The sequence below is a fragment of the Mixophyes fleayi genome, chromosome 5 (genome assembly GCF_038048845.1).
Source record: "Mixophyes fleayi isolate aMixFle1 chromosome 5, aMixFle1.hap1, whole genome shotgun sequence".
NCBI classification, from domain to species: Eukaryota; Metazoa; Chordata; class Amphibia; order Anura; family Limnodynastidae; genus Mixophyes; species Mixophyes fleayi.
In genome coordinates this window covers 61,080,257-61,098,976 of record NC_134406.1, presented here as the reverse complement: position 1 = coordinate 61,098,976, position 18,720 = coordinate 61,080,257, and the positions used below count along the sequence as shown (strand labels likewise).

The following is an 18,720-nucleotide window of genomic DNA, read 5'->3' as shown; positions in this document are numbered from 1 at the left end:
ACTGCAGCACACATGTGCCTAGTGTTGCACAACTGTGCCTACTTGTGCCGTAAAGTAGATGGATTTACAAGGTACAATGGCAGCGTCTGCCTCTGGGAGGAGATGGACTGATCCAGGGCTTTCCTAGCAAGATGCAGATTGGCATGCCTGTATTTGGTGACATAATGAAATTTCATTTACAGGAAGGGTGAGTTATACAAGAGGAAGGGATAGAGAGGGCACATTTGCAGCGGTATTCCCTGCTTCGCAGAAATGCGCACAAAACATTTCTCCCTGCAAAAGGACCTGAATTATCCACCATATTTGTAGTCCTGTAGATCATCTCTAGTCATATAATGGTATGTGCTTTCTCCCTTCTGGTTGCGCTTCTGCGGTAAATCGCATTTCTAGGCGCACTTCAGCCAATGTAATGAAAAGTTTCAAACATACGAAAGTAACACGTAATAAAGACAGTCTAAGCTATAACTGGGGTGAAACTGAGCAGTACAGGGCATAACTTTAAATGAATAAAGGGGGTAGTCTTAATTAGTAGGAACTGGACAATTAATTGGTAGGAACTGGACAATGCTGTGATGCTGTTACTGTTCCCACCTAGTGTATTTTCCACAGCATCCTCCAGCCCGCAGATTACCTTTACAGGAGTGTTACATAAGCATGCACATTGAGATGTGGTAGTTGGACAAGTAGGCACACCTATGCACATAAAGAGGCAGGGCAGTTTTGCAGTTTATGAATGACCCTTACAGCCTCCACTTATAATTATTTATTTCAGTTGTTTAAAGAATTCCTTATTCTGTGAAATTAACCAAACTTTCATTTTATACATTCTTGGGAGCTGTTCACACTTTTGCAACACAAAAACCTAAATTTAGATTAAAACATGTTTTGAAAAATATTATTTGTATGACATCTCAGTGTAATAAGTCATATTTTACCTGACAGCAAATTATCATTCTTTATTGAAGGAAACTTCAGGGTCATTTCATGCTTGTGCCTGTGAATCATCAAGTGATCCTCAGTGGGGAATCGCTATAAAACAAAAAACATAAATGTGTAATAAATCCTTGCCAGAGAGTTTCAATGCTATACAAACTGAGCTGTAACAGTAACATGATCCCTTGAAGACTTCTATGACATGAATATGTAACCAGAAATGACTTACAGTAGGTATTTACTTACAGAAAGAAAACTAAACTGATTACCTAAAGGTTAGGAATAAATAATAACAAAAAGAGAGCTAGCAGCATGCAGTCTGGAACAAATTCTAGGAAACCACTGAAGCTTATTGAGTCTTGCCCCAAGTTGCCCTATTCTCTCACAACATGAGAGGGCTGTGGTGCAATCTTGGTGGATTGCTAGGCTGCGTTATTATTGATGTCACTGGTCTCTAGTAAAGAGATAGACTGCACTCTCATGAACGCTGGTTCAGCTTACAAAATACCTGACCCCAATGAAGGTAATTTATGAGGAGCAAAACGGCTGCTCCGCAGTGCTAGTGTACCTGGACGACGTGTGTACCTTGATTTGTACAAATGCAGTTTTATACTGGTGTGCACAGTGTTGTAGAGCAAGACTGCTGCACTTGCGGAGGAGCAGAAGTTTGCACAAGTAGAGACAGGGACAAGTGTGTGGAGAGGGGTGAAGGGAATGTGTTCCTAGTGAATACGACGCAGGCACCTCGTTCTGTGGAGCATCTATCTTTGTGGAGCAAAGTTAGTAATGAGATAAAGAAGTGTAGAGGCTGCGTATTCCGGAACATTCCTTGTCGTACCCAGCCATACCCACTCTACCACACCACTTCAGTATTCACTAGCTCAGATCTGGCAGAGATTGGGCCTCATGCTATACTTTAAATAAGACAAATACTGTCCCATGCATAGTGCATTGATTAAAATAAAAAAACTATAATGGACTCCTATCACTGGGATCACTGGGTTTCAATAATGTTTATTAACCCGGCCCCCATAGTTAGTTGTTCTCTGCACCCAATCATAAAAAGGCACCAACCCTGCACTGCCAGCCTGGGGCTGGTCGTCACTACGGCAGCGAACCTCACACTGGTCTCCTTGTTATATTGGAAACCAGCCCAAGCGGTTTAAAAAATCAAGCTCTTTAAATTCTCAACCAGCCACAGCAATAATCATCTATTTGTTTAATTTTGTAAAAAAAAGTCCTTGCATATGGCCTGTTTTATCACAGGTAGCAGTGTTGTGTGTGAATTATAGTACATTATTTGGAATGTGCTTGCAAATGTGTTTCTCTGTCAAACAGGTCCCAAAGTACAGCACAAGACCCATCTTCACCAGCCGTTGGCATTTCTAGACGTTCTCTGAGTAATGTTATAAAAAGCTTCACGCACATACCACGTTGACACATGAAAGAAAATAATTTCTGATTTCCCCTTTCCCTCATCTTTTATTTTGGCCATAAATAAGGTTAAACTGAGATTATTTTAGGAGATAATGTGAAAAACCAGAGTACTTATACTTTGGAACTGATCTCTACTGTATGTACATGACAGGTGCAAGTTAAGAAAACATCCTCTTTTGTGGCTCCTGAGTGTCCACTTAGCAAATATAAACCCTATAATATATCAAACCATCACTTATATACACTCTCCAGCAGAGTGTATCTAACATAAAGTTTTTCCTATAGACTTTGAATATGCAAGGAGCTTGGTGTCTACAATCTTTGATCTACACCTAGCCACCATCACTTGCCTCATCACAACAACATCAGCATTTTGAACCAAGTAGCATGAATAAATTAGATCAAACCTGATGTCCCACTTCTTAGTTAATACCTTACAGCTAAAAGCTATTCACATTTTTCAGTTCACAACCAATGAATACATATTCATACTGCCCAGTTCAAACCCTGTCCTCCACTCCACTAATCAGAAGTCAGCTTTTATTTGCAGCAGCCGTATCAGGATTCTCCTGTTCCTGGTCCCAGCTTTATATCAGTACCAGGTCCATGTGCCATAGAATAAACAGATGGGGCCTGAGTCATTAAGGCAAAAAAGGAGTAAATGTTCTCTGGGACAAACCATATTACAATACAAGGGTGCAAATTAATTTATTATTTTGCACATAAGTTAAATACTGGCTGTTTTTTCATCTAGCACACAAATACTTGCTAGCTTGTTATAACACCGAAATTTAAAGCTGATCCAGGACATGTCCTACCCAGCGTCGGACTGGCCCACCGGGGTACCGGAAAAACCACCGGTGGGCCCCACAGCCTGAGAGTCCCTCACCTACCCTAGGAGGGCAGGACGCAGACTATGCACTGCTCCCTGCACATGAATGAATGAATAATAACCGCGACGGCGCGGCAGTGTGAATCAGTAGGTCACATGTGTGTCAGCTGACAGGAGCAGGGGAAGATAGAAGAGAAGACGCTGACAGGTAAAGTAAACTTATTCAGAGGTTAGAGAGTTCTGGGGGGAAGGGACTTGAATTGTAAGTCACTGTTGGTAGTATAGGGGCAGTGAGACAGGTGGGTGCCATTACATATGTGCTTTACTAGATGGAAAAAAAACTAGAATTGTTTTGTAGTGCAATATACCCTATTGTGTTTTAATACTGACGAATTAAGCTGACACAAATGAATGATAAATGCTACATACAGGCAATCAGAGGCTGTGCTGATGGGCTCTGTAGGCATAGTACTGTTCAAAGTTATAGTTCAATAGAAGCAGGTTAGAGATTACAGCTGACTTACTGAGCTGCATTAACTCTCTTTGGATATAGTATGATGTTACCTATATAAAGCTACATTTTGTGAAGTACAGCAGAAAAAATTATATTTTAGCTGCCCTCAAAAAGGCTGTAATTGCAAAAATTTTGGGATTGACAATCGCCAGGGCCTACATTCTGCAGTGCGCCGTCAAATGTGTGTCCATTTTTTGAGTGATTTATCTATTTTCAAGGACACTACTTCTATACAATGTTTGTATTAAGATAGACACATGTGAATTAGTGCATGTCTAAAAGTGTTATATATACTATAGTGTTGTTTTTAATTCATAACATTGTGAAATAGCTTATTTTGTGCTTATAATAGTGCAAATCAAAGTACATTTGAGGGTTTGACTTTTAGTCATTCGCTCTGTAGTATTTGAGCCACTAACATAGTAACTTAAAGAAACAGGCTCATTTTTTTAAATCTCACTGAAAATCCTGTACCCCACCCACTCCTTTGGGGATTGTGTCCCCGTCTCTTTCTTTTACTTTCTGAAAAACCTTTAATAAAGACTATTGTTGTGAAAAATAAATCTCCCTGAAAGATTGTGACGCTGGGTGATATTCCTATTTTTAATATCAGCCGAGCTCGGTACCATATTTCTTCTTCAGTGTGTTAGATGTAGTTGTTGTGTGCATGTGATGTACATATGGAGTGCTCAGTATCATTTGCCTTGTTCTGAATCCTTGCTATAAATCTCAGTAGATGAACTGTATTATACGCCCAGACTGTGTATAGGTTGAGAGAACCAACGTGGGGGTGGGTAGTGAAGAAGGTAAGTGTGGTGGGAAGGAGGACTCTTTATGTGCTATGGCAGAGCTGCTTTGCCTATTAATATAGTGTGAGGGCCAGTCCTTAGACAGTATGGGATATTCATTTATTGGTGGGAGCTATTTAATTTAAATGGGGGTAATGATAGTACCTACTAATTTAATGCTGCGGTAGTTTGGGGGCTAATAATTGACAGTTTGGAGATATGTCCTGCTTCACCCTACTTTGCTTGTGAAAGATGAGCTGCGTGCACCTAACAGTAGTGCATGCAGCATTGCCGGTGTATTTGAAGTGGATAGGAAGGGATTGGATAGCCAATGATGGTAGGTCATGTCAGCTCTGGTAGCATGGAATGGAAACCCCCTGTAGAAATCTTGTGTTTGCCACCGCCTACCTCCAACTCGCAATGCTTTGTAAGTAAATAAGAATCACTGCCCCAGTCACCTGAGTGATGATCCTTGCCTCCTGACACTGTGCCAGAAAGAGAAATTAAACAGTTAGGTAAGGTGACTGGGGCAGTTATTTTACTTTCCTTCCACTCCTCTGGAGGCTGACCACACCGCTTCTGGTTTCGTGTCGGTGCACACACTATTTCATGGGCCCCTATCCTTGCATTCCCCCGGTGGGCCCTTCACGCCCCAGTCCGACACTGGTCCTACCCCAACTATAAATCTGTCCCCACATTTTAAATTTACCTCCCCCTCCAATACAACATGGTTTTGCCCAGGTGCAAATGTTACTCCTTTTTTAAGCTTTGCTCTCCTTGATGACTCAGGCCCATGGAGTCAAGGAGAGGGGCTCGCCAAAGGTATATAATTGTGAAGAGAGGGGATAAAAGAAAAAAATACAATCACAGAAAAGATGGACACTCACTTTAAATGATACGTATATATACATATTATTATGTATAAAAAGTATTCCTCTGTATAATTGCATTTATCAACAAGGGTGGGAAGAAAATACAGTATCATATATAGACTCCAATGGTTGAGTTCTCCTATGAACTGAAATACTTTCTTGGCATTGCCGGGCAATCATTTTTGAATAAAGAGTCTCTTAGGGATTGGAGTACACTTGTTTATGCAGCAGGAATACATTTAACATGTATGTTCTCCATTAAAAAGGAATGTTTCAGCGTAACATAATTGCATTTATGCTAATGCTGTTCATGTTGGCATCTGTTTTTAGGTGCATGTGACTAAGGTCAACACACCTATTTTATTCATTCATTTCCTATACATATGTGTGCGACCAGATCTGAAGTGAAAGGGGATAGATCAATCAGATCATTACAATGATCACAACAACACAAAGTATTTTAGATACTGAGTGTAGTAAACTTGTGGAAGGCAGTGACCTATCAGCTTGTGTGGTTGCTAGTGAGGACAGAACTGCATATGAAAGAGAATGGAAGCAAGAAACAAACTGAGCAAGATCATGGAAGTAACAGGGTCCTCCAAAAGCACAGGGTAGTGATGTGAGACTCATGCAAATCAGACACGATTTGTGCCAGGTGCACAGCTGTATAAAATAAATTACATACATCTAACTTGTTACATTAAAAAGTGATAAAACATCAACATTTGTGTTAAAAAAAGATATGTTTCTGCACGTTTCTAAAATGATTACTTTTAAGGTATATGTCTGCCATTCCAGCATCTGCCAGCAGCAAATAACGTTAGAATTATGCATGAATCATTATTCCAGATAAACTCTACATACAATATGGACTCACTGAAATAATAAATAAGATATATTGACATTTTTAGAACAAGCTCCTGAGCATCAATCTGCCACATCTACTTAAAATTATTGTTTGTAATAGTGTTTATGCAATGCTAATCCTTTCTCCTGATGACCACAACAAATCATGTGGAGAAAAGGCCAAGCAGACACTTGGCAGCTGTGTGAGGTCACTATTGATTGGAAAACAATAGCCAGGTGCAGTCACTCAAGTTCCCGAACAGCACAATGCACACTAAAAGATAATGCTTCCATTCAATTTTATTTAATAACGCATTCAGTGCTGCTTTATTTTGTAGTAATGTTACTGTGCCCCAATACTTACATGCAATGGATTCAGCCAGGGATGCAGCAAAGGGTGGAACAGTGTATCATGGGGCTCCATAGCAAAATTGGGTAGGGGCCCAGATATGCTGCTCTAATCTCCCGGGCCCCTTGCTCTGTTCTCAAAAGAGTAAAGCTGGTACCTCTTCTGAGCATGCACATTCCGGTCCAGAAGAGGCTTCCGCTCCCCTCTTTTGAGCCCAGGATTAGGGTGTGCATACTCAGAAGAGGCCTCCACTACCTTCCTTTGAGTCAAAGTGAGGGTGTGCATACTCAGAAGAGGCCTCCACTACACTCCTTTGAGCCCAGAGTGAGGGTGTGCATACTCAGAAGAGGCCTCCACTACACTCCTTTGAGCCCAGAGTGAGGGTGTGCATACTCAGAAGAGGCCTCCACTACCTCCTTTGAGCCCAGAGTGAGGGTGTGCATACTCAGAAGAGGCCTCCACTACCTCCTTTGAGCCCAGAGTGAGGGTGTGCATGCTCAGAAGAGGCCTCCGCTATCCTTCTTTAAGCCCAGGGCGAGGGTGTGCAAACACATGGGATAATAATCTGTGGTACAGGTCTTGTAAATAATATGTGTATAAATGGTGAGTTCTGTCATAATTTCAGTATTCATTAGAAAAACTTGTGTATTAAAAGGAAGAAAATGCCCTACTGTATAATTAGTAAGTAACCTTTGGTTTTCCCGACTTGCATAAAGGTACTTCATATGTCACTGAATTCCATGGTGGTTACAAATATCCTTTTAATTTATACTAGCACTACATTTTTCAATATAATGGTCATATGCACTTACCTGTGAGCAGCCAGGAGCATTGCATACAAAGGACCGGTCCTGCTCCAAATTCATCTCTTATTCTTCATATATCTAAAAATAGAGGTGGTAAAATAACTAAATAACTAAGCATTTTCTCAATCGTATCTATTAAATAAACATTAAATGACAACGTATATAATATTATTCCTGCAAAATGAATTACATTATTTGATCAATTTATTATTTCAGTTGAAAATAAAGTCTGTTATGTATTTTCAATTTAAATTTCAGATATAAAAGTGTGATTTGACATATTAAAATGCTTTGAGCAAATAAAGAATAAACACTTAAAACACATTCAAATAATATACTAACACTTAGATAGCATTGTTCTTCATAGAATCTAAAGCAAGCAATAGAAAGCTGTATAAGGGCACAGGTTTGATAGAACTTTGAATATGTCAGTATAACAGTGATGGGCTACAGGTAGTCCGCAGGCCTCTTGCAGCCCTCACAGGGGTCTTGTTTCCCTTTCAGATGTAAACCAACCATTTTTAGGGCCTCACATCTATCACTAACAGTAATTTCCATTAATAACATTATAAAAACAGTAATAGCAGTAACCAGTAATATGCGAGCTGTAAAAGCAATACTCCTTAGGAAGCACCACTGCTACTAAGCAATCAGCAGTAGTAGCTGTGGCAAATATTAAGTAAGCAATAGTAGAAGTTCGCTATAATATGTCAGTAGTAGTAATAGTGGTGCTCAATAATATTTCAGCAGTAAATGAGCACACAGTAATGTTGATGTCAGTACTCACCTCAACGCTGACTCGTCACTTTTAAAAAGGTTTTGGGGCGGCTGATTGGGACCAGGTAAGATGGTGAGATGTAAATATGATGTAATCATCTCCCCAGGTCCCAATCATCCAGCTACTCTGTACCGTATATGTGACCCGTATTAAAGTAATGAACTGGCAACCCTAACCTTCCACCCTCCGCCACCCCCTTGAAACTATATGTGTATTTATAATTTATTAACATTTGTTTGTATAGCACCAGCAAGCTCCACAAAGCTTTAAAATTTGGACAGCATCCAGTAATAAATAAAGAAATGGTAAATGGGTCAAGAGGGCAATCTTACCATCTATAGGAAAATAGGAGTCTGATACACGGGATTCATTTCTACAGACTGTATATTGGTCCAGTTGCAGTGGGATAAAAGTGCTTAGTGCGCTATATGATTCAGTCACAGAGCAATGTTGGTTTAGGGTCAGTAGGCTGACTATAGAAGGAGAATAAGTGTAAGTTTTTTTGTTATTTATATGGATGCCAAACATGGACTCTTGAATAGTCCAAAATTAGGGAACACATTTCCAAGCGTTCTATTTGTGTTTGTACTAAAGAAAATGCTTATAAACTACTCTATAAATGGTACTTGGTCCCCACCCGCCTGCACACAAGCTATCCTGTTTCTTCCAAATCTTGTTGCAGAAATTGCGGTCAAGATGGCTTTTTTAATCATATTTGGAGGACCTGCCATAAGATTCTGGCGTTACATTCATGACCTAATCCGCAACCTTGCAAACCTGACATCTCCTACCTGTCCATCTTACTCCCTTTTACACTGTTCCATCCCGGACATTGACAAGTATGCATCAACAGCTCGGATTGGCCACATTCTTAATGCTGTCTAGTGCGTGATAGCTGCTTACTGGAAACAGCCTGACCTCCCTGCTCTCCCCACAGTTATTAATGGAATTTGGCAAACTTATTGATGCCAGTTTTATCACAAGTATACTCCACGACCGATCAGGCTATCTGGCACCGCCGTCTCTCTTATTACGAGGCCGCTGTTTAAGCTCTTCCTCCCCATGAGTAGCTAAGTTTATACTCTTATATAGCTAAGGGTCCACCATGTAGAATATGTGCGATAGAACCGATCTGTACATCCATCCTCCCCTTCCTTTCCCTTCCTGTCCTCCCCTTCCTTCTCTTACACACTACTCCTCAGCTGTCTGATATATAGTGGATGTTTTATGATTCTGGATACCTGTGATTTTGAACCACTTATGTTGATGCACTTGTTTCATTAATACTGTTTGCTTAAAACATAGCATAGAGCAAACTCAACCTTAGTATCTTCTTCCCTTCCTCCTGTTGCCCTTTATTCATTTTTGTTCCCCCCTCCGCCTTTCCCTTACATTTCATCTTACATTTTATTGCTTATTTTTGTATCTGTAAAAAACTACAATAAACTTTAAAAACAAAACAAAACTATGGACTCCCCTTACCTGTCATTCCAGTGTTTAGTTATCGCAATTACATTTTTAAAGATGTGGAGTTGTTTGTGTTTAATTATATTTATATTGTAAATGCAAAAATCAAATTTATTAATAACTAAAAGACAGTTACTTGTGTATATGACACTTCATTACCTTATTATATTGTGCACAAACAGGGTAATGCAACTACTAACACTATCGTTAGGCACAAGTATACACACCTAAAAACATATTTATTTAGAGCCATTGTTGTGCTTACACCACTATCTCTGGACATATCTAAGCACAGAAAATACCCAGAATTCTGCTTTCTAGCTGCATGTTCTCAGCTGCTTAATATGTTTTGTTCTTTTGTTAAGTGTATGTTTACTTAGAAAATGGAAAAAAGTCTGAAAGAATAAGCGATTTCACTACCACTGCAGGGGAAAAGCTGCACTGGAAAAGAACATATGTACAATATTATGATTAGATAAGAATGAGTTCTGCTCCTAAAGATTCCCAGCTTGTGTTTTAATTTTCACTTTTGTGTTATTTTCCTTTAAAAGGCACAGTAGGATTCCCAAAGACAGTGTATAGTCCCCTGGCACAGACACTTTATATGGGCCATGTCAACTAGAACATTTTACAGCTACTTATCCTGCAGACATGATTTTGATTTTTTTTATCTTTTCAGCAAATATCTGGATATTAACATTTTTTTAGGTTGGTTTTAGGAAGTGTCTTAATTCCTGTTTTGACAGATATGTGACTGGAAGAGCAGACGTCAGCTTTCCTATCCATGGCTCGAAAAGAGAAGAGAAACTTTTAAAACAGGCTACAAATGAGCAGTTGATGTTGACCAATCTGGTTTCTTTTTAACCAAACTGATTGACATTGCACAGTGTGTGGGAACTGATCATTCTAAACTAGATTTGAGGCATTGCTGAAAATTAGGTAATCTTATAACTCCTCTCATTGTATAACTCCCGTTGGCATACCTGCCAACTGTCCCGATTTCAGCGGGACTGTACCGATTTGCAAACCTCCCAGGGGTGGATCAGTGCAAGGCTTGGGTGGATCTTATTTTGTCCCAATTTTGCATTTATAAATCTTGGGAGGTATGCATTGGTGTTTTGCATAACCTTACGAGCAGGGGCAGAACACTGCAACACTGAGACCCATAGCAACATTTTGTAGCAGGGTTCAGCGATGTGGTATAACCAACTGAGGACTCCACTCAGATATTCTGAGCATGCGTAAGGGCCGGCGCATGATCTGTGCTAATAAGAGATGATAGTGGGAGCAGGAAGCCCAGAACATACTGCACACATTGTCATTGGGACCCACAGCCACTGCATCCCGATACAGTGATGGTTTCACCACTGCTTATGAGAACTGACCCTGTCTGGAAAACGGCTTTAACTTTAGGGGATGCATTTTGGTCTGTTTGTCTGTACACTTAATAGGGAATTGGAGGGAGACATCCAGAGCTTTAAATGGCTAATGAACAGAGAACATCAGTTGCATTCAGATACCTAATAAGAACACATATAATGTTACATATTGTGTGTGTCAGAACTATTTCTATTTTACTTCTAAATGCACTTTAACTACCAATAGAACTAGTTTCTAGAGGAAAGAAAAGACATAGGTAATATATAGGTAATATTTTCTGTTAGTAATTTACAAAGCAGCACACCAACATTACATTTTTATACAATAGTAATACTTTTCCTCTTTTCTTTCTATCTAGAGTAACCTATGCCAAATTCTTTGAGCTTAGAGGTATATTATTTTGTAATCAAGTCATTAATTCTACCCAGTTAACTACAAACGGTAACATACAATTTTGTACAGGATGAAATGGGTCATGTTAGACGGTTTGGGAAAGTTGCCAACACTTTTTACTCAAAAAGTTAATTTCTAAGTGGCTCAACTTCTCTAGATAAACCTTCAAAAGCTACCGAGAGGCCCCAAGTGCAGGTGGACCTGTACACACAGCAAGTTAACAATGATGAAAGTCAGGTTAAATAGCTGATTGTGTGCTAATGGGGGCAATCTTGAAAACCTATACTCAAACCTGCTCTAAGGACAAAAAGACACAAAGAGGATTTATTCAGTAGTATTACAAGTGTGCTATATCATATAGCGTGCTGTCAGTCTCTTTATATTTTAACTAGAGATGAGCGAAATTGGTGCAAAATGTTGCAGTCAATCTCTAGTTTTCAGTAATAGCACCTTGATTGTAGAGAACTCCCCGCCGTACCATAGCAGCGGTAAACCATGTACCAGACTCACAGAACTCCATCCAAAATGAAAAACTTTGTTTTGGGTGGAGTTCAGTGTATAAAATACTGAGCTTCTTACCTGTAGTGTGGTGTTCTCTGATTTGGTGGGCCCCCCAAAGTCTTGAATGTTTCAGTGATCCTCTGAAACAGGCAGTTAGCCTGGCATAGAGCAATCAGACAACCGTGTTGAAGATGAGGATAATCAATGAAACAGACTATAGCCGGATAACATTAAGGGGATTTTAAAAAGTATCCTGGATCCCCTAAGAGAGCAAGACCTTCCCTAATTAAACAGTTGTATGGAAATAAAGTAAACGTGGGTTGGGGGTTACTGTACACTCCAATGAAATTGTAATATTGCAAAAATATGAGACTAGTTGTGACAGAATAAATGGGCTACACTTGTTTTGCCTTCTCATAAAAAATGTTAGTAAATAACGGTGCAGTAATTCAGTGGGTGATCATGCACAAAAATGTGAGGCCCATGGTTTTACCACCACCCATGGTAGTTTAAATACACCACTGCTGGTCATCTCTACCAGCGCAGTGCAGAGCTGTGTTAGATCGCTGGAGACTTTGGGGGACCCACTGTATCAGAGGAACTCCACACCCTAGGTAAATAAAACTCTGTGTTTATCTTAACATAGTAAACTCCATCAAAACCTAAATTTTACATTTATCCTCCAACCATGCAACATGTCAAATATCCAATCAATTGGACATAGCTCTTACAACTTGTATCAGTTGCTTTACTATATGCTACTAACCTGTTTGAGACATGCAAACGTTTTGTGGATATACCTCCCCTGTGAATTTCCCACATACACTAGGTAGATAACAACACAGGGACATTGCTAATACTTCTTCCCCTTAGAAACAGCAAGCAGTAACAATAGCACATAGCAGTGCAGGGCTGAGATTTTGCGGGATCGGAATAAAGCCACAACCCAGAAAGGAAAATTCAGTATTTTATCTTAACACAAAGAAAGCCAACCAATACATTTTTTTTTCATTTTGGTTGTTACTCTTTTTAAGCCCTTGAATATGCATATTGAACAGATAGGGCCTCATTTAGAGTCGGACACAATGTGCGTCTAAGACTTACATGAAAGAGTAGGAGTGGGTGTGTGCCGCAGCTTGGTAGGGTATTACGAGTGGCATGCAACCCCAGTTGCACCCCACTCGTAATACTTTACCAAGCTGCGACCAGTTCCTGCAGCTAGCTAACTACTTGCACCACCTAATTCCTGCTGCACTTTTTCAGTCTTGTTTTGACCTGTGTTCTGCCTGCGTCTTGATCCGACTGGGGTAGTTTTTGTGGGTAGACGTCCATAGTATCTGAATTATTCATCGTCACGCCTACATAACACTGAGTTCCACCCTTTCCCTCATACTGAGACATAAGCTGTCACAAGTGTACACTGCGTCTGAGAAGCAGACGGAACTGCAGGGAACTGTTGCTTACTGTACATGCCCCATCAGTGGAAATGTGCAGGATGCGCCTGAAATGGACTTTGTGTCCGACTCTAAATGACTCCCATATTGTTTAAAAACAAAATGGCTTGTTCACCAACATTGTGTAAACAACATAAATGTATAATGTTCACCAAGCAATAACTAACAACTAATGTGACTCCCCTCTTTCACATAAGGCTGCCTCTGATCTTTTTTGAAGCCAGGATGGGGTAGATCTGTGTCCTCCTCTGCTATTCCAGGACTTCTTATTTCTCTAGTGCAGGGTACTATTGTCTGCTGATCACCACATAATAATATCTATGAGATTCTAGGTGCTAGAATGGGGGAAATAGACCACTTTTAGTAGTATCTCGGTCGTTGGTGGGGGGAGCAGGGTAGTTAAAATAAAAAAAAAAACATACTCACGTGATCGCGGCGCCGGCATTCCTCCTCTCTGCTCCATTGCTCCAGACTGACTGAATGCCGGGTGTGACATCATCATGTCACACCCAGCATTCAGTCAGTCTGGAGCAATGGAGCACAGAGGAGCAGAGAAGACCAAGAAAGAAGAGAGAACAAAAGGTAAGTGAAGGGAGGAAAACGGGGGGTGGGGGACAGAGGGGTTAAAAAATGAGGGGGGCTCAGATGGGTTAAAAAACGAGGGGCTCAGAGGGTTTAAAAAACGAGGGGGGCTCAGATGGGTTAAAAAATGAGGGGGGCTCAGATGGGTTAAAAAATGAGGGGGGGCTCAGAGGGGTTAAAAAAACGAGGGGTGCTCAGAGGGGTTAAAAAACGAGGGGGCTCAGATGGGTTAAAAAATGAGGGGGGGCTCAGATGGGTTAAAAAATGAGGGGGGCTCAGATGGGTTAACAAACGAGGGGGGCTCAGAGCGGTTAAAAAATGAGGGGGCTCAGATGGGTTAAAAAATGAGGGGGGGCTCAGAGGGGTTAAAAAAACGAGGGGTGCTCAGAGGGGTTAAAAAACGAGGGGGCTCAGATGGGTTAAAAAATGAGGGGGGGCTCAGATGGGTTAAAAAACGAGGGGGGCTCAGATGGGTTAAAAAACGAGGGGGGCTCAGATGGGTTAAAAAATGAGGGGGGGCTCAGAGGGGTTAAAAAACGAGGGGGGCACAAAGGGGTTAAAAAACGAGGGACAAGCAGCATGGCACAGGGGGTTAAAGAAAGGAGGGACAAGCAGCATGGCACAGGGGGTTAAAGAAAAGAGGGAGAAGCAGCATGGCACAGGGGGATGATGAAAGAAGGGGGCAAAGGCAGCATGGCACAGGAGGATGAAGAAAGGGGCAAAGGCAGCATGGAGGGTGCAGTGTGATCATAAGGGGGCATAGCGTGGTGATGATAAAGGGGCACAGTAATGTGTGTGTGATGGCACGGAGCTTTTGGCAATGTAGTGTGTGTGAGGTAGTTGGTGGCTAATTAATGGCTGCTATTTTGTTTGCGGGGTAATGGGAATACTATTTTAATATTGGGGCTGGAGGAAGGCCTAATTATTAATCATGGATGCTATTGATTTAACGGTGGGGCTGGCTGTAATTTTCTAAATGTAGCCAATTTGTTTTCCAAATAGGTTCTCCAACATTCCAGGATCCAGGCAAGCCGCAACTAAAGAAACCAGCAGCCACATGTGGTAAAAGTGAGAAGAACAGGTAGGACAGAGCAGCATAATGTGTGAAATGTTGTGATTCTAGTAGGGACAATGCCAATTTTTGGTGAGTGTTTGGTGAGCCCAGTGGGCGCAGGCCAAGACTAAACTCTTTCTGTACACACTGCATTCTTCCTATACTACACAAGGGTGCTAGATGTCCTGAAAGTCAGGAGTGCTTGGACAAATGTCACGCTCCGGTGAATTCAGGACCTAGTGATTTTGTTGTGCTAGCCACGCCCCAATGGCGCATTGCCATGCCCCCAATTGTGTGACCATACCCCTGAAAAATTTTGCTGCAAATTTTTTTTGCTTACTCAACTATAAGGGGGGGCCCCATCAATTTGTTGTACCGGGGCCCTGAATTCCTCTTGGCAGCCCTGTGTGTGGATGAAGGGGGCATAGAGTGTGTGGATGCAATGGCACGGGGTGTGTGGATATGAAGGAGGGCACAAAGTGTGTGGAGATGAAGGAGGGCACAGAGTGTATGGATAAAGGAGGGCACAGTGTGAGTTAGCTGTAAATTATTCTTTGACAGAAATATAATTGGGAAAAAAATATATAAAAATATTCTTTTCCCTTGGATTTATATGTATTATTTTTGCATACAACTAAATAAGTATTTCTGTCCTGACCTAAATACTTATTACGTTTTTTTGACTGCTTATAAAACGGGACTGCTCGATAATTATTTTGGAGGGGTGCCTTGAAACAATTATGGAGACTCTAAGGGTGCTGCAAAGTGCAAAATTTTGGGAACCAATGCCCAATACAGTATAAACAATACCATACAAACATCAGTCTATCATAAGCCTACAGGCTGCCCAGCATATCTGAGATGGAACAGCTTTCACCCAGGACACATGAAGAGATCCATCATTTACAGCCAAGCTCTGAGATGCATTTGGATTTGTTCAGACAGTGAGAACAGAAAACAACACCTGCTATCACTGAGAAATACATTCCTACAACAAGGATACCATCCAATAGTTATAGATGAACAGATCCACAGAGCCACAAGGATCCCAAGGAGTATCCTCCTGGATTACAAACAGAAGGAGGCTAACAGCAGGGTGCACCTAGTGGTTGTTTACAATCCCCACATGAACATCTTGGGGAAAATTACTGCTGACCTTCAACCTATATTTCAGAAAGACAATAGACTGAAGGAAATATTCCCAGATGTACCTCTCCTTTCATACAAACAGCCTCCCAACTTAAGAAATCTCCTCGTTAGAAGTGCCCTCCCATCACCATCAGGGACTGTCACCTTTCCTTGCAAAAACAAAAAATGCAAAACCTGCACCCATGTCCTACCAACAAACACAGTCCACATACCCAACACACAATGGGACTATAAAATAACTAACACATTCTCATGTATATCCTCCAATGTGCTGTACATGATACAGTGTACAAGGTGCTCTGAGGGAATATACATTGGAGAGACCAAGCAGAAACTGCAATCCAGGATGAATTTACACAGACACACAATAAAGAAGACTCTTGACACTCCCGTGGGTAAACACTTCTCCGGACCAGGACACAGTATGACAGATTTAAAAGTCCTAATACTGAAAGGTCCATTTAAAAAATGACAGGGAGAGAAAAATATGAGAATTCAAGCTGATAAGAACACTCCAGACATTGACTAAAGGACTCAATCTAACAGCTGGATTCATGACCCACTCCATGGACACACTTCACACCCCACAGCAGAGTGCAGACCTCTGAACTCGTAGGACTTTTACTCTTCCATCCATAATGAAAACCTCCTTTTTATTACTTTAGCTTATCTTAATGATGTATCCACCACCCCCCCCCCCCCTGTACAAATTTCTTGATGTAACAGCTCTTAAATGTTGTGCCTTTTTGTCAGTGATTCCTATGCCTTGCCTCATGAAGCGGCCTCTGTGCTCTGAAAGCTAGCAAATATAATAATATTTTGTTTGGTTAGCCAATAAAGGTATCACTCCTATAACACTTTTGTCTTTTTTGACACAAAAGTATTTCACATCACATAGATTTTTCTGGCTAAAACGGTACTGCAATAATAATAAAAAAAATTTTTTTGCTACACAAGAGAAAGTACCGAAATGTACTATCTGTAAGTTAGGTCCCAGAGTCTCATTATGGGGTACCTTGATGGACCCAGGTATATTCTATCATGAACCACCTTTATTAGTATGCCAGAACAATGTCAGATGGGAACCCAACTAAAAATATTAAGTATCTCTGCCGTAGTAAACAACATCTGGCATTGCAAGGATATTACAACCAGGCACATGCCGTCTATGACACTAAACACTTCCCCCTCTTAAAACCTCTTCAGGCTGCTAACAGTAAAAAACAAGCAATCAGCTTTTATGCCAGGTACTGTAGGAAGCAACCCCAATCAGGGGCTGCTTCCTGGTGGTTGGCCCCTTACCAGGGCCCAACCAGCAACCTTAATACAAGTGGCAGCACACAGTCCTCCAATTGGCACTCAGTACACTGACGCTCAGTCTCATGTGATAATGAGCTTTATCAAGTATTATAGTTTAGTATCAGGAAGGAGGATAGATGGGGAAGAGGAGGATGGAGGAAGGAAGATGAAAGAGGAGGAAGAAAAAAAGAAGAAAGTAAGAGGGTAACTGGGCCTCAGTGAGTGCATTCCATGGCATGCATGATGAAGCCTATGAAGGGAGGCAATGACATGAGATGATTCAGGTACCTCAGGCAGGTAAGTAACTGTCTGTATATGTAAACCACTCTGTGTTTTAGCCTCCCATGGTGGAGGTAGTGGAGGAAAGCCTGAAAGGGCACTGTCGTTATTGCCACTTGTAGATGGCAGTCAATGCCACAGCACCTGTTACTGCCACTCAAGAGAGGTTACTACATTCAATAAATACAAGCTTTTGTTTTACCGTGAAATTGAATCTTTAACTTATATACTTGCCAATTTCACTAATTTCCCTCTTAAATATTAAAATATTATATTTTATCAATGTGTCTCTTTCAACTTTCGCTGAAAAAAAGAAATAATACATTACATTGTTTCTTCAACGATCACGTACTTTGGTAGAGGATTAAATAAGATATACTGTAATACATAATAAAGAAAGGGGGGAAGGAAATATGATTGCCTTCAGCACTTATGTCCACTCCCTGGTAATGAAATAGAAACTCAGTTTTAAATGTTTGGATTGTGGTAGCTAATACTTTGATAGACTGAGAGACAGCTATCGGATTGTATCTCATGTCAAGTGAAAATGATTTGCCAAAAACCTCACTGGTTTGACGCATTTATCTCCCTAATGCCAATGAGTAGATTTCCACTAAAATCATCCTTTATCCTCTAATCCCCATGATTTCAGCCTTTAGAGGCCGACATCTTTAAAACTGATCTATTATCCAAATTGTGCATAATCCTATTTATTTTTAAAGTCAATCTTTACCAGTGTAGTGTGATTTTCAGTTACTTATATATGACGTTTGTACTTTGCACAAATTTAGTCCTACACATAAAAGCATAAAGCGTCAACTAATGGTAAAAAAAGCAATTAAAATTAATTAATTTCTAATCTACTTTGTTTGAAGCTAGAGATGGACAAATTAACTTGTCTGATTCTGACATTTTGGACAAACTTTAGAAATGTGCCACTGGTCTATTAATTCACAGGTTGGACAATAAATAACCTTCATTGGCGAAGCAGGCCAATCAGAGTGTGG

General features: G+C 40.7%; 1 protein-coding gene across 3 annotated transcripts in view; it reads right to left on the bottom strand.

Annotated features, from left to right (window-relative positions):
- The window catches only part of CREB5 (cAMP responsive element binding protein 5), a 390,366-nt gene that overhangs the window by 281,267 nt on the left and 90,379 nt on the right, over window positions 1–18,720 (bottom strand). For all 3 annotated transcript variants that reach the window (XM_075212281.1, XM_075212282.1, XM_075212280.1), the window contains exons 2-3: window positions 7,384–7,455; window positions 936–1,029 (exon numbers count right to left, since the gene is read on the bottom strand). In XM_075212281.1, the coding sequence (XP_075068382.1) occupies window positions 936–1,029; window positions 7,384–7,437 (148 nt within the window). In that variant the 5' untranslated portion in view covers window positions 7,438–7,455. The remainder of the gene's footprint in view (window positions 1–935; window positions 1,030–7,383; window positions 7,456–18,720) is intronic.